The 23336-nt window shown below is 36.6% G+C and overlaps 1 protein-coding gene and 1 non-coding gene across 9 annotated transcripts in view; one reads left to right on the forward strand and one right to left on the reverse strand.

Moving 5' to 3' along the window:
* Positions 1-204: 204 nt before the first annotated feature.
* KLHL24 (kelch like family member 24) overlaps positions 205-23336 on the forward strand; it is a 38245-nt gene continuing 15113 nt past the window's right edge. Inside the window, exons 1-7 of one of the 8 annotated variants that reach the window (XM_043873627.1) lie at positions 205-337; positions 4739-4874; positions 6256-6297; positions 8237-8284; positions 8914-9894; positions 21705-21889; positions 22728-22846. In XM_043873627.1, the coding sequence (XP_043729562.1) occupies positions 8975-9894; positions 21705-21889; positions 22728-22846 (1224 nt within the window). In that variant the 5' untranslated portion in view covers positions 205-337; positions 4739-4874; positions 6256-6297; positions 8237-8284; positions 8914-8974. Of the gene's footprint in view, positions 592-661; positions 912-4738; positions 4875-6255; positions 6298-8236; positions 8285-8913; positions 9895-21704; positions 21890-22727; positions 22847-23336 lie in introns of those variants that run through there. The other 7 variants (XM_043873623.1, XM_043873628.1, XM_043873621.1 and 4 more) reach the window with 7 other exon arrangements.
* Positions 2008-2155, reverse strand: LOC122676297. The gene has a single exon (XR_006335557.1). It is a non-coding gene; the product is annotated as a U4 spliceosomal RNA (small nuclear RNA).

Here is a 23336-nt window from a genome sequence, read left to right on the forward strand (position 1 = left end):
AAACTGTTTCTGAATCAGCAGCCCTTCGATCGGATCTTGTTAAGCTTCGCACCGGACACCCGAACTATAGTGGGAAATCCTAGCGGCCGAGCAGCCAGCCCCCGGAATGGGGACTACATCTCCCAGGGTGCCCCGGGACGGGGGAACCCCCTCGGATTGGCCAGAGGTGCGTGACGCTCAGTGTTTTGGCCGGGGCGGTCACATGTTTCCTTTGTTGTGAGCTGTGGAAGGGCTGGTGGCTCCAGGAGACGCCGGCGCTGGAGAGAGCGCTGCGCCGCCGGCTGCTAAGGGAGCGCGGAGGCCGCTGCTGTTGGCCACTTCCAGCCTTCGCCGAGAGGTACCCGGGGATGACAGATCCGGGACTGACCGAAAGGCGAGGAACCGGCCAGAGCCGGGGGCGGAGGGGCGGCCCAGGTCACGCCTACGGGGGTGTCTGCCAGAGGGAAGCCAACGGCCGCCGGCCTCTCGAAGCCAGAGGAGGGTCTGAGGAGAGATCGTGGCTAGGACTGCAGGGCCCTTGTCTGGGGCGAGGGAGTCTCTGGTAATCTCCTGGGGGTCGTTAGCCCCGGTTCCGTAACGACACTCTGAAAGGCAAGGCACTGAAAGGCTGGCATTACCGCCCCGGAACCGCGACGCTGCTGGCGCGCCCGCCGGGGGCGGGTTGGGAGGGGCATGGCCTCTGGGGCCGGGGGCAGCAGGTGCGGGTCAGTCACCCCGCCTGAGGGACTGGGGGCAGCTGGCGGACAGGGCCGGGGGAGAGGGGTCTCGCATGTTGTCGATGGGCTTCGAACGGAACGCTGCTTTTTTTTAACCGAAGGAAGCGCGCTAAGAATGCAGAGGTCTAAAATCAAGCCTTCGCGTTTGGTGGGGGCGACAGTTTGTTCCGGACGGGGAGGACTGACGGGGTCAAGGTGGGTCCCAGGGCTGGGGGCCAGAGAAGTCCTATTAAAGCGGTTGCGAAACGTGCTCGGCGCCGTCACCTGACCGTTACCCCCGCCCCCACCGCCCGGGAGCCTTTGTTTACCACTGCTTGCCGCGGGGCCCGCGCCGGGATCCGGGCCCTGGAACGACAGTCCCCCGGGAGCCGAGTCGGGCGGGGGAGCGGGGGAGCCGCTGACGGGAGTCCCCGCCTAACCTCGCCTCCTTCCCACCACTCCAGGCCTGGGTTTCTTAATTTAGTTCGTAACGGCCCCGCCCCCAGGCTCCGGACTCTCGGGGCAAAGACTGTTAAGGCCGTGAGGATTGGGGCCCTGCGGGTGCTTGAGGGCGGAACCACCGGGCGGCTTCCTCGTGTTTATTGGCGGGTGTCTTGTCTCTGGGTGGACGTGCCCAGGCCGTTATTCCCCGCCCCGCTGAAGGTGATCTGGAGGACACGCGGGAGCGCGCGCTTGCCTCTTCGGCAGCTGAGGCCCGAGCGGAGCCGCCGGCGGCGCGCGCTTCCGCGCCCGAGCCTGCCGGCGCGAGGACCAGCTGCCCCGCCGTCGTTGGGTGGCCGCCACAGCTTCTGTCTGAGCTTGTAGGCAGTTCTGGGGCCCGCGGAGGACCGGATAATTAACCCTCTTTAACTCGGTCCCCTAGTCCACCCAGATGGTGGAAAGAGCCCTCAGGCGAATTACTGTTTGCCTGTTCTGTAAACTAGGTTTAAATAGCACTTCCCTAGTGGCTCAGACCGTAAAGAATCCGCCTGCAACGCGGGAGACCTGGATTCGATCCCTGGGTTGGGAAGATCCCCTGGAAAAGGGACTGGCTGCCCACTCCAGTATTCCGGCCTGAGGCCTGGCAGGCTACAGTCCATGGAGGTCGCAGAGTCCGGCACCGCTGAGCGACTTCCACAGCACCCTAACGCCACATTTTAGAGTGCCTCACAGTCAGCCCTAAGGCATATTGACTCTTCTTCAGTTAATTTTAGTGGAGTTTAATGATTAATCATTTGCTCTCTTGAACAGCTTTTAAAAATCGCGTCTTAATATTTGCACCTAAGACCGTTTAGGCCCACCAGCGAGGTTGGTTTTTGTTAAGTACGGAAAATAGATTAAAAATCTGCCTCCTGTCAACTAAAATGTGAAATTAGAATTCTGTTTTTTTAGTTTTCAATTAGCAATAATCGCGCCTTGGATAAACCTCATTGGCTACCTCACTGCCACTGCGCAAAGCTAGAATTCTGTTTTTTTAAAAAGATAGCTTTGTGTGGCTGAGGCCTTTCTCTGTTCACCTGAAACTACCACAACTTCCTATCAATCGGCTGTACCCCAATACAAAATAAAAAGTTTAAAATCTGAAAAAAAGATAGCTTGATGATATCCTCCCCCACCTCCTCCAGAAAGTGAATTCTTCTGTACCCAGGTTTAGATGAGTTGTTTGCCGAAACAAACATCATAGCTCACTCTTCTATGATGACAGTTATAAAATCTACAAAAACAACTGTTTTAGCCACAGTGTGTTGAAGATGCGGTTTTCCTAATCTGATTTAATAGGATACCAGGGTTTTACCAGATTTTTTTTTCCTATAAATCTGTAGGTATTCACCCAAGAAAGTGCATTTCTGTAGAAGGTAGATTGAGCTCCTTGGGTGAAGAAAGAATTGCATTTGAATAGTTCTCATTGGTTATGCATTCTTAATTTATTTTTAAAATTCAAGTTGGAATGACTACACCAAAAGGAGCAACCTCTGTGATCCTGAACTGCCTCATCGCTTATGCATTGAAGGCATTTAACATTTCTAAATAAGTACAAGATGCAAACCTCTAACCTTTATAAAAAAAATAAAACCACCACTCATAAGCCTTCTTATCCAGACAAAGCCTGAGACTTAGTCTCTAAACAGGAAGAAGAAATAATATTCTGAGTTGGAGCTTACTATCAGCTTTAATTTAAACTTTCTTGGCTTTTGTCCAAGTTGCTAAAAGTACTTAATGCCTTTTCAAAAAACATTGTTTTAGCTTCCTTGTTTTTTCTGCCATTTACTTAAAACCCAAAGGTCAAGCCTGTGAAAAACAAAAAATACTATTTATTTTACAAAAAATAGTTATTTTTGTATACACTTTTTTCTTACCTAGGAATTTGGGACATCCTTTCTCAATAAATATTTAGGTATGAACTGTATAAAAATGTAAATAAAATATCCTAGTATATCCTTATAAGTGTATGAAATATAAAAGCATATATATTTTATATCATTCTATTTCTGTTTTGACTGAAACAGAGTATATGGCCACTTGACAATTGCTGACATTTTGAAACCTTTATTCTTTGTCCTGTTAAGAACACTAGCTAAGCCAAATTTTTTAAAGTAAAGAGTTTGTCACTCTGCCTAAATTTATCACCTAAGGGCTGCCATTTTTTAGCATTTGGCACATCTTAAAGTCTCCTAAATTGATGTCTAAAAGTCATTAGACTTTGCTCTTTACTCAGTGCTTTCTAAAACGTACTTCTGCAAATCATTTGTATTACCACAAGATAGATAAAAATCACAGACTTAAAAGTGCTTTTGCACATAGAGCAGCCGTGTAGTAAAAGATTGGATCTCAAACTTATTCAAGTGACAGAGTACCGGGTAGTGTCCTTGCAGATTCAATTAATTCTAATAGAACCAAAAACACTTTTGCTAAAAGAAAACATGACTATATATCTATAGGTCTTGAAGATGTTAAAATAAAACAATGCATTAGATACCTAAAGGAAGCATGTTTCTAGCAAGATAAAACCAAAGACATTTACGTTTACATGACAAGTAGGTTTGATAGGGTAGCTTAATACCAGGTATGATGTCTGATGATCAACAACTTTTTTTCTTCCTTTGGGGGTTTGGGAATATTAGTAGCCAAAAGTTTTAAATCAAGGGAGAAAAACAGTGAATGGAGAAATTCAATTTTTTTGTTCTGTGATTTGAGAGAAGACTATTGTTTTTTTCAGTTATAGGACCATAATTGTTTAGTCTGACACACTGTTTAAGCACTCCTAAAATTGTCATCATTGGATACCTCTTATTTCTCTTTATCTCATTAATCAAAGTAATAATGTATTGACTATTTGAGGTTCATGTAAACAAGGGATAATAACTTGGTATCATTCTAGACAAAGAAATGTAAAGCTTTTGTTGGTTTCTAGTATCATATGGTGTGTAAATATGTTACTGGTAGTTTCATAAGAAAAATAGAAATGTTGAAAATAACAGCTTGAAGACTGGACTTTAAATACTGCATTTGTAAAATTTGTTTCGGGAACCACTACTCCAAGAGTAAAGTTTTAAGTTGAAAATTTAAGAGTATAAATTTACAGTTTTTAGAAAGTGGTCATTGAATGGGTCAAATAAATCAGCGTTTGAGAAAATGGGGTGAAAAAACTGCTTGGTTTCAGATAGTTCTATGTTAAATATGGTTTTCTAGTTATTTTTAAATAACAAATTTACATGTTACAGTATTTTTTGGCTTTCCTTCTGTTGAGCTACTGTATATCTTTAAAGATAAACCTTCTATTCATTAGTCTTTTTGCTTACTTTGCTGTGTTGTTCTTCACTTAGGGTTCAGTTTGAGAAAGTGGGAGTAGTGGGGAGCATAGCATGTAACTAGTGGTAGCAGTTCATTACCACAGGTTGTTGGGACCATGTTAGTCAAAACTGTTCGTACCATGTTAGTCAAAACTGTTGGTTTCCTTTGCCATCTGGAATTTATTAGTCTTTGTAAGCCCCTCACTAATCCATACTATTTTAAGGCTGATAGTAACTTCTTTCTTTGTATAGGGTTCCTGCATTCTAAAGAAAAAATAAGTTTGATTGCAGTACAACTACATTCTAAGATCAGTGCTGATACTATATATATCTCCTTTGGACTTTGTACATTGACCTCCTTTGTCCCCTTCCCTTAACTATTAGGTTGGTAAGTATTACCTAAAAACCCTCCAGAAAATGCTCAGGTGAATTGCCTTGCCCTTCTACTCCTTAAGATATAATTCTAGATTAGATCAGTCATGAGAGAATATATTGCAGTTTGCACTCTAGCAGAAACAATTTGTTTTCTGCAAGAGAAACACTGAGAATTTAAATCTATTTTAGTATCAATCTTTGAGTTCTTGTTAGATTCTAATCTTAGCCTACTCCACAGCATCTAAAATTGGATCTGAATCCGATATTCACCACCCAAGTGCCAGACAGAGGGGTAGGCTCTCTAGAATTGTTTCTTGAATTGACTTGAGTAGGCTCAGCATTTTATTGTCTTCTTGGGAAAAAAAACTTATTTAGCTAAGACTTAACAATCCCGTTTTGACCAAGTTGACATATTCTTTACCAAAGTACACACAAGTTAGACTGACTTCTGCAAATAAGGAAACAAGCAAGGTAACATTCACCTCACAATCAAAGCTTAATCCAGGTATAGAGATGTGTGTTTTTTTATACAGGCAGGAAAAAAGCAGTAGTTTGTATCTTGGTTTTGGGGATCAACATTTGAATTTGCCTAAGCTTGTTAAGAATTTATGAGTTCTATTTATAAATATCTAGGCCAGAAACCAGAAGTACTTGTATTTAAATACCATTGATATTCTGTGCACAGTTCAAGGTTCCAGTATTTTCTCAGAAGCATTCCTCTCTTTCTTTTCAACATACGCACACAGAGTTGTGCTGAATTGGTTGATTGCTACAGGTACTAGAGTCCATAGGATCAATGAAACAGAAGAAATATACATTTATATACTAAAAGATATAAGATAATTTTTGATAAGCATAATGATTCTGTATGGATAATCTAGATAACAATTAAAAACTGAACGGTTTTTTCCTGAATTTCCCAAAATACTTGAGATTTTCTTATTGATTTCATAGTTACATAAAATACAATGACTGAACTGTTTGCCTTAAGTAATATTTATAGACCAACTCAGAATTATTTAATGACTGCAGACTCAAGTAAAACATTATTATCAGACATTCTTCAAATATCCAATGCAGAGTTACCATAGGATATGTTTCATCATCTCAGTTCCACCATTGTTTACTCATCTTTCATTCAAGAAACCTTACTGCAAAATAAAAATTGTCAAGAAAGGAATTGGATAAATAAGGAAACTATTTTAGGTATAGAGTAAAATTTTTAATTTGCTTTAAGGAATTGTTATTCAGGATTGGTTTTTTATGCAGAAGTTAACTTCTAGTCACAAATTGAAACCTACTAAATCTTTTTTCAATGTATTAGTAAATAATGCCAATTAAACATGAAGTAATTACTATCTGACTTATATGCTGCTGTTCTCCATTTATTTTAGGTGTGGAAAAACTGGGGCTTTGATCAAGCAAATGCTGAAAAGGTATTATAATATTTATAAACTCTTGGCATTGTTATTGGAGAAGGAAATGGCAACCCACTCCAGTGTTCCTGCCTGGAGAATCCCAGGGATGGGGGAGCCTGGTGGGCTGCCATCTATGGGGTCACGCAGAGTCGGACACGACTGAAGTGACCTAGCAGCAGCATTGTTATTCGAAAATATAAATCATTTTCCTTTAACCAGAGGTCACTTAGACCACCTCAGTAACAGGGAACAAGATCATATAGGAAGACAGCATCACAGTCATTTTTGTTACCAAATAAACTGTCAACACACTCCTTTCTAATCCTTACAGATCTCCTCAGTCCCCCTTCTACAGTTTCTCCAGTCCTAGAGACACTAAAATAAGTTATCGCCATTCATTTTTCTGAAATATAGGCCAAAACCATGTGGTTTTTAAATCTACCTAACAATCTGAAGCTAGGTTTACAACATTTATGAGTTCTACAGTTGGACATAAACCCTAAAACACCCTTAACCAGAAGAATCTGTCTTAAAAATCTTCCTTTTAAGTGAGAGTGTAGCTCTAGGAATAAAGCTCCTGAAGAAGATGAGGGAGAGAAGGAAAATAATACTAGTTTTTCTAGACAAATAGTGTGACTTTGGCAGTCAGTCATTGAGAGTCCAATCACTCTTGCATCCACTAAATTATGTAGGTATTATTTTCCATTATTACGTTTCTTTGCGACAAGCATTTTCCTCTTGTTTTGTCCAGAGATGCCTACTTATTTGCTACTTTTTCCTGATGGGAATAACAATGCTTTGATATCTGCTAATTTTTTTAGAAGAATTCAGTCTAATTTTAGGTTTAGTTTGCTTATATATTAGTTCACTTATGATAAATCTTAAACCTGTCCTACTGTATTTTGAAATGTGATTAAACTTGTCTTTACTAGTTAAAATACTTTGTGTAAAATGGGAAAATAAAATCTACTGAATTACACCTGGAAGCCGAAAAGATGCTCTGAAATGTGTCTCATATTCCTAAGACATTCTTGTGCAAATCATTTAGTCTGTCATCATACAAAGAGTTTACATTTAATGGTGTTGTGGACTAGTTCATGGAAAAGTTCTCAGAAAGTCCAGAGAAAGGGAGGCTTCCCAAAAAGCCAGGGGAAAGTTGCTTGAAAGGAAACAGCCCAGATCTATGAGATAGTCTCTTTTCCATACAAAGCAGTAGAGAGATGTCTTGTTGCTGTTGAATGCTTTTAATAACGAGTGATTTTATAGCTGTTCGTGTTTTCTGGTAAAGCAGTGGAAGACCTCTTGGTAGTCATCAATCAAGGAAAATAGCCATGGGAATTAAGAAGCTAAAAATAACATAAAAAGACCTTTAACTCATATAAACTTTTAAGACATTTATTACTACTACTCACTCAATATGCTACCCCAAACTTATCAGATACACATACTTTAAGATACCAAATAATGAATACAAGATACAGTAAAATTATTGGATACAGAAAGCAGAGCATCTTTTCATTTATGTTTCTTTCTTGTCCATTTTAGCCAAAAGGGAAATTCTTAGAACTTGCAGCACATTGTTTTGCATTCTGAACATATTTTCATTTAAACTTTGAGAAAACAAAAATGTATGGAGGCAGAAACCAATTACAAGTACATTTTGGATCACATGGCAACTTAGAAGTGAAAAGAGTAGAAGGAACTGCCTTAAAAATTTAAGCCAATTGATAGCTGTAGTCCAGTGCCTCAACCCATCAGTTACCTATTCATAGCATTTCTGAGGGAGACTTGAGATTGTTTCTTATTAGGGAAAGGGAGCAGGGCATAAATAACATACATTTAAAAAAATACAAAAATACAGTACTATATCATCGTAGTGCAAATTTGGGGGGAAATAAAGACAGAAGATAAATCACTTAGCATTTAAACATATGTACCTCCTTTTTTCTATGCCTAGATGTACTGATATAAGGATTTTCTATTAATACAGCATTGAACACCTGAGGTAAATCTTCCCATATAATCTTGATTATTTCCTTACGATAGATTGCTAGAAAGGGACTTAATGGTCAAACAGCATACATATTCTTTTTTTTTTTAGCATACATATTCCTAAAGGCCATTGATAGATATAGCTGAATTTTTCTCTAGCAGCACTATATTAAAATAATAAGTATTTATATTAAGATTTGAATGTACTCAAGTAATGTGTCTTACAGCATTCTGACTTAGCTCTACCTTCAGTAGATGAAACCCAGGTTGTAAAAGGCAAACAGAAGGTAATATGTTAGTAATTCACAAAGTACGTAGTGTCCTTTCAACTAGGGGGTTTAAGGAATACTATTGCAAATTGCCCCTAATGTTTTATTGTCTAAATTTTTATCAATCTGTATCAAAATAAGATAGTACTCTATACCCTATATGAAATAGATTATGTAATTTTATTGTAGTGTTTACATCGAAATGAAATTATATAATTGGAGTACTAAAACTTTTTACATATTGAAATGTTGTTTTTTTTTCATTTATTTTTATTAGTTGGAGGCTAATTACTTTACAATATTGTAGTGGTTTTTGTCGTACATTGACATGAATCAGCCATGGATTTACATGTATTAATTTTTTTACTTTTAGCCACATAAGGAAAATCTGTAACAGTTATTTCTCAACAATTATATAGTCAACTGATGTAACAATGGTACTAATATTGGGACGAAGACTAAACAGAGAGGATCTCGGGGTGCGTGATTCACCAGCAACAAAGCGTAAAGTTTTTGAAATGGACCCTAAATCTCTGACAGGCCGTGAGTTTTTTGACTTCTCTTCAGGATCATCCCATGCTGAAAACATCCTCCAGATATTTAATGAATTCCGAGATAGTCGTTTATTCACAGATGTTATCATTTGTGTGGAAGGAAAAGAATTTCCTTGCCATAGAGCTGTTCTCTCAGCCTGCAGTAGCTACTTCAGAGCTATGTTCTGTAATGACCACAGGGAAAGCCGAGAAATGTTGGTTGAGATCAATGGTATTTTAGCTGAAGCTATGGAATGTTTTTTACAGTATGTTTATACTGGAAAAGTGAAGATCACTACAGAGAATGTACAGTATCTCTTTGAAACATCAAGCCTTTTTCAGATTAGCGTTCTTCGTGATGCATGTGCCAAGTTCTTGGAGGAGCAACTTGATCCTTGTAATTGCTTAGGAATCCAGCGCTTTGCTGATACCCATTCCCTCAAAACACTCTTTACAAAATGCAAGAATTTTGCATTACAGACTTTTGAGGATGTGTCCCAGCATGAAGAATTTCTTGAACTTGACAAAGATGAACTGATTGATTATATTTGTAGTGATGAACTAGTTATTGGCAAGGAGGAGATGGTTTTTGAAGCCGTCATGCGTTGGGTCTATCGCGCTGTTGATCTGAGAAGACCACTGTTACATGAGCTCCTGACTCATGTGAGACTCCCTCTGTTGCATCCCAACTACTTTGTTCAAACAGTTGAGGTGGACCAGTTGATCCAGAATTCTCCTGAGTGCTATCAGTTGTTGCATGAAGCAAGACGGTACCACATACTTGGGAATGAAATGATGTCTCCAAGGACTAGGCCACGCAGGTAAGATTGATACATATTAACTACAACATAATTTGCAAAAGTTTTTGTTTTTTTAAAATATTTTAAAGCTTCCTGAGTGTAATCTCCATGTAGTCATTTATATGTATCATCTACAAGTGGCTTTATGTAATTTGAGATTTGTTTTGGATTGTAACTCATTAGAATTTCTCCCAATGAAGACTAGATTCAACAGCAGCACTTTTCATTATTATTGTCCTGAGCTATGAGACGGTATTGCAAAGGGTCTTTGCAGCTAGCATGTTTCAGCCTGTATGTTCTAATTTTTCTTAACCTTTGTAGGGTACCAAGTTTATTCCATGTTTTTCCTAAAGATCTTTGGATGTTAAGTAACTAAAGACTTTGTTAGAGTTTGTTGGACTGCCTCTACTTATAAAAAAACAATTTGTGTATTCACAGACTAACCTTTTTCCTAACAGACAATGTGAAATATAGAGATCAAGTAAGTAAGTTGGTATACATTGAGGGAATTCTTAGATGTAAAATTAAGGTTTCAGATCTTTTCTCATTTCCACAGTTACTATATTTAAAACTATTTGAAAGTGAAAGTGACTCAATAGTGTCCTACTCTTTGCAACCCCATGGACTGTACAGCCCATGGAATTCTCCAGGCCAGAATACTGGAGTGGGTAGCCTTTCCCTTCTCCAGGGGATCTTCCCAACCCAGGGATCAAACCCAGGTCTCCCACATTGCAACAGGATTCTTTATAGCTGAGCCACAAGGGAAGCCTGAGAATACTGGAGTGGGTCGCCTATCCCTTCTCCAGGGGGTCTTCCCAACCCAGGAATCAAACCGGGGTCTCCTGCATTGCAGGAGGATTGTTTGCCAACTGAGCTATCAAGGAAGACCTATTTAAAACACCTGTAGATTCAGTTCTGTTTAGTTGCTCAGTCAAGTTTGACTCTTTGTGACCCCATGAACCACAGCATGCCAGGCCTCCCTCTCCATCACCAATTCCTGGAGTCCACCCAAACCTATGTCCATTGTGTCGGTGATGCCATCCAACCATCTCATCCTCTGTTGTCCCCTTCTCCTGCTGCCCCCAGTCTTTCCCAGCATCAGGGTCTTTTCAAATGAGTCAGCTCTCCACATCAGGTGGCCAAAGTATCAGAGTTTCAGCTTCAACATCAGTCCCTCCAATGAACACCCAGGATAGAAAAATAATCTCTGTGCCTTAAGAATGGAAGGAATAGTATTAAACATTTTACTGTGAATAAGCAAAAATTGGCTGTTGTGAGACATATTATAGTAAAAAATCCTTTAAATATTTTTCTAACAAAGCTGACCTTTTTGGTGTGTGTGATATAAAATACATAACATAAAATTTGCCATCCTAACCATTTTTGTGAAATTCAATACTTTGGCCACCTCATGCGAAGAGTTGACTCATTGGAAAAGACCCTGATGCTGGGAGGGATTGGGGGCAGGAGGAGAAGGGGACAACAGAGGATGAGATGGCTGGATGGCATCACCAACTCAATGGGCATGAGTTTGAGTAGACTCCGGGAGTTGGTGATGGACAAGGAGGCCTGGTGTGCTGCGATTCATGGCGTCGCAAAGAGTCGGAGACGACTGAGCGACTGAACTGAACTGAACTGAACCATTTTTGTGTTGTTTAATAGTGCTAAACATATTCACATTGTTGTGAAACTGGTGTTTATTTTCCCATACTATCTCCACTTTGTCTATAAATCTATTATAGCATAGCTCTTAAACCATATTTTTAGCATTAATTTTGATTATCAATGTTTTAGAATGTGAATAAAATTCAGCATGTTGTGAGATCTCATGTTTTTAATTACAATTCAGCATATTTTGACCTGTCTTTAAATCTACACTAGCTTGGATATAACAAGATTTGATCTGTTACCTCATAAGTAAAATGAGATTTATGATAAACAATGCTTATTTCACAGGTTTTGCTGTTGAAATTATTAAATGCAATAGTCTTAAGGCACTCATCATAGAAGGTGGTACATAGGAAGTGCTTTAAGAATTATGGCTATAGTGTAGTGTTAGTATGACCTACTTTAAGAAAACTTCCAGTACTTGACAATCTGAACTTTTTTACAAATGGGATACAACATTGAGTAACTATTATTACAAAAATTAATGTATTATTTCTTTGTATATTAGGTTTAGAGTGCATTTTTTTCTTCAAAGTCAGCTGACTTTAGTTAAAAGTAATTATTTTATAAGAAATAAATATAAAATATTTTACTCCTAGTCTTTTAAAAAGAACAAAAAACTATAATTTTATTCTATACAATATACTGATTTTTTTAAAGTTGTTTTCAGGACTGTTAAGAGATTTCAGCTGAGCTTAAGAATGTGAAAGACCAGAGTTCTTAAATGTTTTAATTAGGAAAATGAAACAGTTTTGGGGCTGTCCCAGAACTTTTCTGGACAAACTGTATCTCTCTAAGGGGAGAGTCGTGTATTTTTCCAAACAGAATCCCCTGTGGCAGACAGAATGGTTTGGGTTCAAACATAGTTAATAGTACCTATACCCAATATCCAATACTTGGAATAGGATTAGAATAGGGACCAAAGAATATGTGCTATAGAATCAAAATTATTTATATTAAAATTACTTATAAAGATATGACCAGAATGAAATCAGAGTGCAGCCTAAAGGTAATTAGAATCATATTATAATTAGAGAATTTTCTGATTTTCTTAGTTATTCAATTACAAAAATACAATTTTACATCCTATTTTTAAGGGAACCAATCCATTTCGTGCAGTGAAACACATCTGTATATATAAGATTATGATACCACTTTTCTCTAGGAGACTAGTAGAAAAAAAAAATCAAGCTGTAGTTATATTGAATTTTCAAACTGTTATAATAGCAGATACTTATTTTATCTAAATTTTATATTTTATGAATTACCTGAGAACTCCAAAAAGGAATGCTTTATTGTATAACTCTGCTATCACCTGTCATTTATATTCTGTCCTCCACTTATCTGTTACTACATGTTAGTACTAATCACTGGGAATTTCCTTATCTGAGCAATATGTATTCTTTGTAGAGGTTTTCATCTTTCTGAGAAACTACAAACTACTTTGTAAGAGAAGTGACATCTCCACTTCAACTACAGCTCATTCTGACTTCTCCAGTCACTCTACTGAAACTCCTCTCAGTCAGGTCATCTATTTGTTCTTTGTTCGCCTCTTTTCAGTCTTTATTCACCTTGATCTCTTTCAGATCTGACATTTTTAATTGCTTAAATCCTTCTTAAAACTCTCTCTTGATAGCTTCAGGAGTACAATTTCCCTCATGGTCCTTTTCTTCAGTACTCTGTTTTCAGTTTGATAGTTCTTTGTCTATTGTTTGAAATGTTGATATTCTCTTGGTTCACATCTTGTTGTCTTGACTTGATAGTTTCCTCGATGATCACATCTGTTCTCATGGTTTTGATTAACATGCTTACTATTGACTATGAAAACTATATCTCCACCCTAGGCTTTTTCATTCATTTATTCCATCATTCAGCCAATGTTTTTTAAAAAATAATATGTATAGTTATACATATATATATTTGAAGATGCATCTTTAAAACACTAACATAGGCAAAATAAATCTCACAGTTAAAAATAATTCTTTCAAAAAAAAAAGAATAAAAAAAAAAGAAGCATTAAAAAAATAATAATTCTATCATAATATTTAATATCCAGCCTCTATTCATGTTTCCCCAGTCTTTTCCAAGCTGTTCTTTAATGAACCTGAATCCAGTCCAGGACTAGTACAGGATCATTGCATCTGTTTATTTTCATGAAGTCTCTTATTCCAAAGCAGTTTTTTTAATGAATCTTAACTTGTTCATGGGCAAGTTGTCCAGAAAAATACTCCATGATGTGTATTAGTCTGGTCATTTCTTTGTGATATCACTTAGCTGCATTTAGCTGTTTCCTGGAAACTGAAAGTTAGCTTCAGCTCAGTGGTGAATAGTTAAATACTTTTTTGCTAGAATTCATTCTAGGTAATATGTGTATCACATTGCATCACATTAGGAGAAAGACAGCATAACTGGTTGTTCTACCATTAGTGATATAAAGATTAGCTCTTGATTAGGGTGATGACAGTCCAAACCCACCACTGTATAGTTAGGTTATACTCTCACAGCATCCAGTATCTCTTTAGTGTTTATCGTGTGCCAGGTATTCTCCAGAGCTCAAGCCATACTGGATAGTGACACCTGTATATACCCATGTGTCTCTTAAATGACAGAGAAAACCCCAAGATACCTTGTATTAAAAACAGTGTGAAAAAAAATTAAAAAAAGAAAAAAAGTGTGATGGCAATTTTCTAGAAAGAGGATATAGGACATAAGACCATAAAAGCTTTGCTAATCATTATTTCCAGTTGTAAACCCTGGGTCCATAAAGAAAAAGTAGTGGAGACCTATCACAGAAGTAAAAAGCTTAGGAATAGTTGCTTTTATTAATATATGTTATGCAAATTTTAATTTCTATACTAAGGTATAATAGGTTTTTAATAAACACCTAGGGCAAGCTTCATTATGCGTTAAGGGTACTAGCTTCAGAATCAGAGAGACCTGAACTACAGCCTACCTCTGCATAAGTAGTTAATTCTGTGACATTGGGCAAAGCACTTTAACTTCTGTATGTGTTAGCTTCCTCATCTGTAAAATAAGCATAATACCATCTACCCTGTAAGATTGTTGTGAGGATTAGAACTACTGTGTGAAAAATGCATAACCTAGTGTTGGACACAAAAATGCTTAATAAAAATTATTGCTAGTTTCATGAATAATCAAAATATATTTAAAATTTGCACTATACTTTTACAAAATAGGAAATATAGTTTGAGAGACATAAATGCTTGCTATCAGGTGGTTTAAGTATAAATTGTTCATATCTACAGAAAAAATCTGCAGTGCTCCATTAAACAATAGAGATAGCTGTGATCTAATAAGTTCATTATTTTGAGTTTAATTGGTTAATTAAGTACTTGTTTCTTCTAATACTTCCTACTACTATTGTCTAGTAAGCAGTTACTATATAATGAAAATAGGAACCTATTGCCATAATGAGGACAGGGTTCAAGTTCTTATTGAATAAATCAACGAGAAGACCAAGGTTAAGTTTTTTTTAAAGAAATAATATTTAGAAGTCAATGTTCTGAGTTTCTGTTTCAGTTTCTCGTAAGTGATAATCTTCTATATTGGATTCATGGTCTGCCATTTTTATACATGTTAGTTCATTGTTCTTTTGAATGCATTTTTATATTAAAATACTGTGTAATGTCTAAGTCTCCCTCTACCTGACCCTTGATATATCAGTATATATATAACCCTTTCATCCCCAAAGGGTTACCAGTTTTTTCCACTCTTTTTAGAAATATTCTTTGTATACAGAAGTGTGTGTGTGTCTGTGTCTGTGTGTACACGTGTCCCTACTATTTTTTATACAGATGGTAGTATACCTTATTTTTATCTCCTAAAAATATCTTGGAGTTTCTTCTATAGCACATGTAGGTCTTCATTCCTTTTTTTTTTTTAACTCTTCATTATGGAAAATTTCAAATTCACTCTTTTTTAAGAATTGTATAGTATCACGTTTAGGGATACCATAAACTATTTAATCCATCTCTTAATGATGCACATTTAAGTTGTTTCTAGATTTTTTCCATTGCAAACCGTGCTCAGTGAATATTCTTATACGTATGTCTGATAAATGATAGCATAAATTACTTGAAGTGAAATCACTCAGTCATAAGATATGTGCATTTTTAAAACTTTGCAAGATATTGTAAAAATTGACTTCCAATTTATACTTTTCCAAAAATATGAAAATCCCTATTTCTTTACTCCTTTCCTTTATTTTAATAGTTTTTGTAAATTTTTGCTACTCTGGAAAAGTGAAAATTTGTATCCCATAATTTTTTTTGCTCAAACTGTAAACTTTATTTTGTATTGGGGTACAGTTGATTAACAGTGTTGTTAATTGTTAATTATTGTTTCTTCTAATACTTCCTACTACTCTTATCTAATAATTAGTTACTAAATAATGAACATTGGGTTGGATGTATTCTTTCAGATCATGTTTTTCTCTGGATATATGCCCAGGAGTGGGATTGCAGGGTCATATGGTAGCTCTATTTTTAGTTTTTTAAGGAACCTCCATACTGTTTTCCATAGTGGCTGTACCAATTTACATTTCTGCCAACAGTGTAGGAGGGTTCCCTTCTCTCCAGACCCTCTCCAGCATTTCTTATTTGTATTTCTTGAGGATAGCCATTCTGCCAGTGTGAGGTGATACCTCATTGTAGTTTTTATTTGCATTTCTCTAATAATGAGCATGTATCCCACAATCTTGACTTACATTTCTTTAATGTGAAAGTTTGAGGTTTTCCAAGTTTGAAAACCATTTATAGGTTGTTTTTTTTCTCCACTTCATTGAACTCTAGTGTATCAGAATTTTGATTGCAAGTGATTGAAACCAGCATTAGCATAGAAGGGAGATAGACGTATTAAAAGGGTATGAGAAGTCATTATCTTGTAGAACCTAAGGGTAGAAGTTCAACAGGACTTAGAAGAAGACTGGAACAGGCTACTGAAAATCCATCAGAAATCTAGCCATGCCCTCTCTCCCTCTTGCCTCTGCTTTTCTCTGCATATTTGCATCATTCTCTCTCACTAGTCTGGTTGAATATGACTGTTCATGGGGTTTGGTTTCTATATTACAAGGTCAGTCCAGAGACACTGAATGTCTCCCTCTCATGTAGAAAGATAATCTCTGATACAGACAGCCTTCTCTGGAGAGTTACCTGTGGCCTTGGAGTAGGAACATGTAGCAGAAAATTGGTAGCTGAAATTCTTGTCCCATATGTAAGAGCAGACAATCTGATAGTGGCTATTAATAGTAAGGTGTGGGTTTTCTCCTTTGTTCTTTCTTAACTTGAGGCGTGAGTAAGGGGTGGAGTAATTTGTGTTCATTGGAGACAACAAAAAATAACATCCATGTTTCTGCCTAGGAGGTAACACTGTAGCATTCGGCTTTATTCTTTCCTTTTATTCTCTTAAGAATTTATTATTTATTTTACAAAGTTGTAATCTATTTCTTATCATAGTCTGCTGTTATCATTTAATATATGGTGATTGCAGCCATGAAATTAAAAGACGCTTACTCCTTGGAAGGAAAGTTATGACCAACCTAGATAGCATATTAAAAAGCAGAAACATGACTTTGCCAACAAAGGTCCATCTAGTCAAGGCTGTGGTTTTTCCAGTGGTCATGTATGGATGTGAGAGTTGGACTGTGAAGAAAGCTGAGCGCCAAAAAATTGATGCTTTTGAACTGTGGTATTGGAGAAGACTCTTGAGAGTCCCTTGGACTGCAAGGAGATCCAGCCGGTCCATCCTAAAGGAGATCAGTTCTGGGTGTTCATTGGAAGGACTGATGCCAAAGCTGAAACTCCAGTACTCTGGCCACCTGACGCGAAGAGCTGACTCATTAGAGAAGACCCTGATGCTGGGAGGGATTGGGGGTGGGAGGAGAAGGGGATGACAGAGGATGAGATGGCTGGATGGCATCGCCGACTTGATGGACATGAATTTGAGTAGACGCCAGGAGTTGGTGATGGACAGGGAGGCCTGGTGTGCTGTGATTCATGGGGTCGCAAAGAGTCGGACACGACTGAGCAACTGAACTGAAACATATTTTCATGACATGAAATCTACAGTACCATAACCATTTTTAAACCACCCACATTTAAACTCTTCCTGATTTTTTACCAGTGAGATAAATATCTTTGTGACTATATAAGCATACTTGTAATTAGTTCCTGATAATAAATTCTTAGATAATTGCTTATTTTTAAAAGTAAATATTTGAATCTTTCAATTGGTACAACTATTTCTTTATAGAACCCATTTTGCCTTTTCCAGTTTCAGGTGGAAAGCCTTACCACACAAGTTGAAACTGTCCTTACTAAGTTTAGAAAGCCATATGGTTTATGACTGTCATCCTCTTTACAGGATCATTTATATACATTTATATTGATGAACCATACCCAGTGATTCCTCTAGGCTCAGGAACTTTTGTTATTTGGATACAGTAAGATCAGACTATCAGGAACAGACTTAACGTTAATTATGAGGGACTGATTAATTCATTTATCTTTTAGTTTATATATATTTATTTGCAATAAGAAATGGAACTGTCAGCTGTTCCAAAAAATGGAATTGTTCAAATGAAACTGTCAAAAGGTATTTTAAGTCAACGCATCCAGCATATTCTCTTACTATGGGCAACTTACCAGTTGGGAAGCCAACATTTTCAAAGGTTGTTTGGAATCGAGACAAAAAGAGCTAGTAGACCTTTAGAACCAGACTCTTCCCAGCTAGTATAGTTTGAGGAAATCTCACCCACCATAAAATATTCTTACCAAAGAACCAGTAATGTTCAAGTTAGCTTAGCTAAGCTTCTCCTTTCCTTTAGACAAGTTACTTGAATGGACACAGAAAATGTTTGCCTCTGTGGTTATTACTTACTCTTTCATTCATTTGTTCATTCATTTACTTATTGTATATAGGGCTGATCAATCCCCTCTTTTGATATATAGTTAATACTTTGAGTTTAGTACTGTCGTATGCTACACACTAAAGAGTCACGTGGTCTCTTTAGGGCTTAAAGTCTCATATCTCTATTTGAATTCATTATTTTGGTGCAATTACCTGGTATTCAGGCATTTTTGAGTCTTGGAATAGACTGTGTCACTAATATCTCTCCCTTCTTCCTTCCAACTTCCCACTATATGGAAACATTTCCTTTTGTGTTTTCTAAATGTATTCAGTCATTTTTCTTATTACCAAGGATCCCCTTTAGACCCCTTTTTGTTGATGAAAATTAATTTGGCAGTTCGTCTGTCTCTGGCATGTTTGCATTGACAATAAGAAGGTCTGTTATTTTGGCCAGCAAGTCCTTCTGAGGTTCTTAACTGAACCTGGCAATTACTATACATTTTGTTCATATGGTTTAGAATATTTTGAGAATTTATAATTCTTTTACCTTTCACATAAATCAAAGAATGTGATCTTTTAATTTGACCTTTTCTCAAGTTTATGATTAAAGAGTATGATGACTTCTTAAAAAATATTTACCATTGTAGAAAAAGAATAATTTTCTTGTCGCACTTTCCTAGGAACAAGTGGTGAGACTTAATACTCAAGTCTCAATACTGCTTAATACTTAAGCAGTGAATATTTGCTAGTTTATTACAGCAGAAAATGAGAATTTTCACTTTAAAAGATTAATAAAGTAACAGCCTCTAAAAAATCGATTGCATGGGTATCTAGAATTTTATTTATCCTATACTATCATCTTGGCTGCTTTTTTATTCTCGTCACCATTATCAGCAGCAGCAACTCATTTCCTTTAAGGCAATCTTCTTCCTGTCTAAGATAAGTGTTTTTCCAAGCTCAAGAAATAAAAATAGCTATTATATTGAGTTAACAGTCTCTAATGAGAACACCAGACTTGTCTCAAATTAAGTTAAAAGCCATTTGGTTGCAAATGAGACCTTCAGTTAGGCAAAACTACTAGTTTGCTGATCCTTTCAGATAAATACACACAGTCACTGAAATAATCCTTTATTTAGTAAGACTAAATGTTTTAGCCATTAGCTTTTTGTGCTGTTTTCTCTTCTTGTCCCAAGGTGCAAAACAGACAATGTGTGTTTATTGGGCTAAGAAGTCTTGGAAGACCAAGCAAATTCAAGAAAAGGGAAAGTATAAAACAAGTAAAATGCTATATGTGCATGCTCAGTCTCTTCAGTCGTGTCGGACTCTTTGCGACCCTATGGACTGTAGCCCTCCAGGCTCCTCTGTCCATGGGATTCTCCAGGCAAGAATACTAGAGTGGATTGACATGCCCTCCTCTGGGGGATATTTCCAGCCCTGGGATTGAACCCATGTTTCTTATATCTCCTGCATTGGTAGGCGGGTTCTTTGCCACTAGTGCCACCTGAGAAACCCAAAGAAAGTATAAAACAAAATTCTATCAAAGTTACCTTAATTTTGTATTAAAACTATTAGGAGTGACTCAACCCCAGTAACAATATTTAGCAGTTTTTGTTTTGCTCAAACAATAGGTAAGACTTTGAAGATTATCACATGGGTTTGTCTTAGAAGTATTTTAAGTAAGATTTAAGGAAATAATACTAATATGGAAAGAAGGATAAATTGGTCATTAGTTATACTACTAAGTGACTGGTGCTATCTACTATTTACTTTTAATATTTTCATTTTGGAATTATTTGGAAAATAGTAAATATTATTGACAGTATTTGAGTCCTTCTGATAATATTTTACTATATACTAGATTAGGGTTATATTATTTGCTGGGTTCTTAAAATAATTTTTATTGCATCTGTGGACAGAATTCTTTTCTATGATATTTATTTCTGATTTTATAATGGAAAAAGTATGCCTGGCATGGACTGACTAGGTGAATGTTAGTTGAAATAACTGCAAGTAAGTATAGCTAGAATATAGCAGCTTTATCAAAGGGGTATACCAATGCTGCTTAATTCTGTTTTTTTTCCTAGTGAAATTGTAAAACATCACACTGACTAAAACTACTAATAAGTGTTTTAACCTGATCTTTTTTCCTTTCATGTAAGTAAGAGAAGAGGGATTGTTAACATTTTTGTTTGTGAGATTTAACATTGTAGCAGCCATGAAATGTAATTACAAGACTTTTTATTTCCATGAGCCTTATGAACAAAAAGAAAAAGCTTGGCTAGTTTTTCCTGTCTCTATCTTAAGTTTAAACTACAAAGTAAAAGAAGCTTGTAATTAACGTAAACCTCAGGATTCCCTTAGTGCACTTAAAAGTTGTCTTTTCCACTCTAAAAGTAGCCCATGCTCATTACTGTTTTGAAAATTTGTGTTGATATAAAGGAGGAAGCCACACAATCCAGAGAAAACCATTATTAGCACTTTGCTGTGATCTCTCCAGACACATTAATTACATAGTATTGATCAGACACTCTGTACAATTTTTCATCTTGCCTTTTTCCTGTAGCATTCTTTTTTTTTTTTTTCCTGTACCATTCTTTATTATAAACTCTGTTAACATCTTTGGAGACCACCCAGCCTTTTGAGTTGGATTACCTTACTTTACTTAAGCTTAAAAATAATATTTTTAGGGAATTCCTGGCAGTCCAGTGGTTAGGACTCTGCACTTTGACGGTTGAGGGCATGGATTCAATCCCTGGTCAGGGAACTAAGATTCTGAAAGCCGTGTAGTGTGGTAAAAAAAAAAAAATTATTTTTCAAAATGATATCTGAACAAATACATGTATTCCTCTAAAGGATACTTAAATTGTTCTGTGAATTTGTCTTTTTAGAACTAGCAATCTGATGAAAAAGCACCATTTTCCTGCACTTACAAAAGTGCATTGTCTTATCTTGTGTGGTTATGCTTATCTGAATTGCTGTTAAAATCCCATTTGAAAGTATTACCAGGGTTCCAGTTCAATTAGGTATAATCTTTGGACTGCTTTTCAACTTTTAAGGTAAAACTCATAGAAAAAATACCCATAGAAGTTTTCTGTGAAAAGATTATGTTACTAAACCCCTTATAAATGTTCTCAGAGTAAATAATTGGTAGCCTCTATTGGTTGGCACATACTCAGAAAATAAACTTAACTCTTTATAATAATGTTCCACTTTTTTTATGACAACGGTATGCTTTTAGGAATTTAAACAATCAAATGTGTTTTATTATTTATGCATTTTTATAATAATTATTTTAGGTCAACTGGCTTTTCTGAGGTGATAGTTGTCGTTGGAGGCTGTGAACGAGTTGGAGGATTTAATCTTCCATACACTGAGTGTTACGACCCTGTGACAGGAGAGTGGAAGTCTTTGGCTAAACTTCCCGAATTTACCAAATCAGAATATGCAGTCTGTGCTCTAAGGAATGACATTCTTGTTTCAGGTAATAAAGAATTATTACGTAGCTACTTTTAATTTAATCACAGCTTGGCCATTTTAAACCATGACAGTGTCTCAAAAAAAAAGAGTGAAAGTAGAGATGCGCACTTTAATCAGATCATATTATACAACAAATAAAACTGAAACTGGCTTATTGTTCTTAAAAATAGGCACTAGATAATTTAGAATGACTTAAAAAAGATTCACCAGAAAATGTCTTTAACCATATCATATTTTTTTCAATTTATGTTATTGATTTCTTGTTATTAATTTCTACTGAACAACAAAGTGATTCAGTTATACATGTATATTATTTTTCATATTCTTTTCCATTATAATTTATCATAGGATATTGACTGTAGTATCCTGCACTGTACAGTAGGCCATATTATGTTTTAAATTCTCTCAAATGCATATAGAATATGTACAGTTTTTAAAACTTGTTTAAGGAACACAGTAAAGTATATAAAGAGTACTCAGAGTTAAGCATCTCTCATCCACCCATGTTTTCTGAAATTCTCCCCAAAGTTTATTCTCCCCAAAGTAGAATTGTAAAATTCTACTATTCTACATTAAAATTAGAATAGTAAGATTCATATTATGCATTTTATTATTTGGGGCATGTAGTGATTATTTCTCAAAATAACAGTGGACAAGGTTAAATCTGCTCTGTGATCTATTTCCATTTGAAGTTTTAAGAGGGTCTTTGTTTCATTTATTGAACTGAATCCTCAAATTCTTGGCCTGGGTAAATATTTCAGTGTTTTCATTATTTATGCCTTTGGCATAGATCCCTTGGTGACATAACTTGTTAGTGTGTGTGCAATGTTTTGCATTTATAGGTGGAAGAATCAATGGACGTGATGTCTGGATTTATAACTCACAGTTAAACATTTGGATCAGAGTTGCTTCTCTAAATAAAGGCAGATGGCGTCACAAAATGGCTGTCCTCCTTGGTAAAGTAAGAGAAACCACTTTTTGTTATTATTGCTGGTACCTTTCCAGAATAAATACCACAGATGAATCCTTCATTTTACTCACCCTCTGGGTATTTTGGACTCAGCTTGTATTTCCTTTCATTTCTAACCTCAGTACATAAAATGAAGATATAAACAATTTGACACTGTACTTTTGAATGGATATTTTGTTCTCCCAACTTGGAATTCGTAGCAGTGCAGCACATTTCTTTTCTCATGCACCATTGGTTTCTAAATGCCTGAGAAGCACTGGAAAATAAAGGAGTACATCAAGTACAAAAACAGGCTAGTGTCTAATCCAAGCAGTCTTTTTTCCTTTTACTGACTTTGGCATTCAGGCCAAGATACATTTATCTAGAGTCATATTATTTTATCTTTACTATTTGTACAAGTAAGGACAAAGCAAATAAGTGTTAAGATAAACTCACCAGCTTATTTTAAAGCAAACTTACTACTGACTGCAGCTAATAAATA

Source organism: Cervus elaphus, chromosome 19 (assembly GCF_910594005.1).
Source record: "Cervus elaphus chromosome 19, mCerEla1.1, whole genome shotgun sequence".
Classification (NCBI taxonomy): domain Eukaryota; kingdom Metazoa; phylum Chordata; class Mammalia; order Artiodactyla; family Cervidae; genus Cervus; species Cervus elaphus.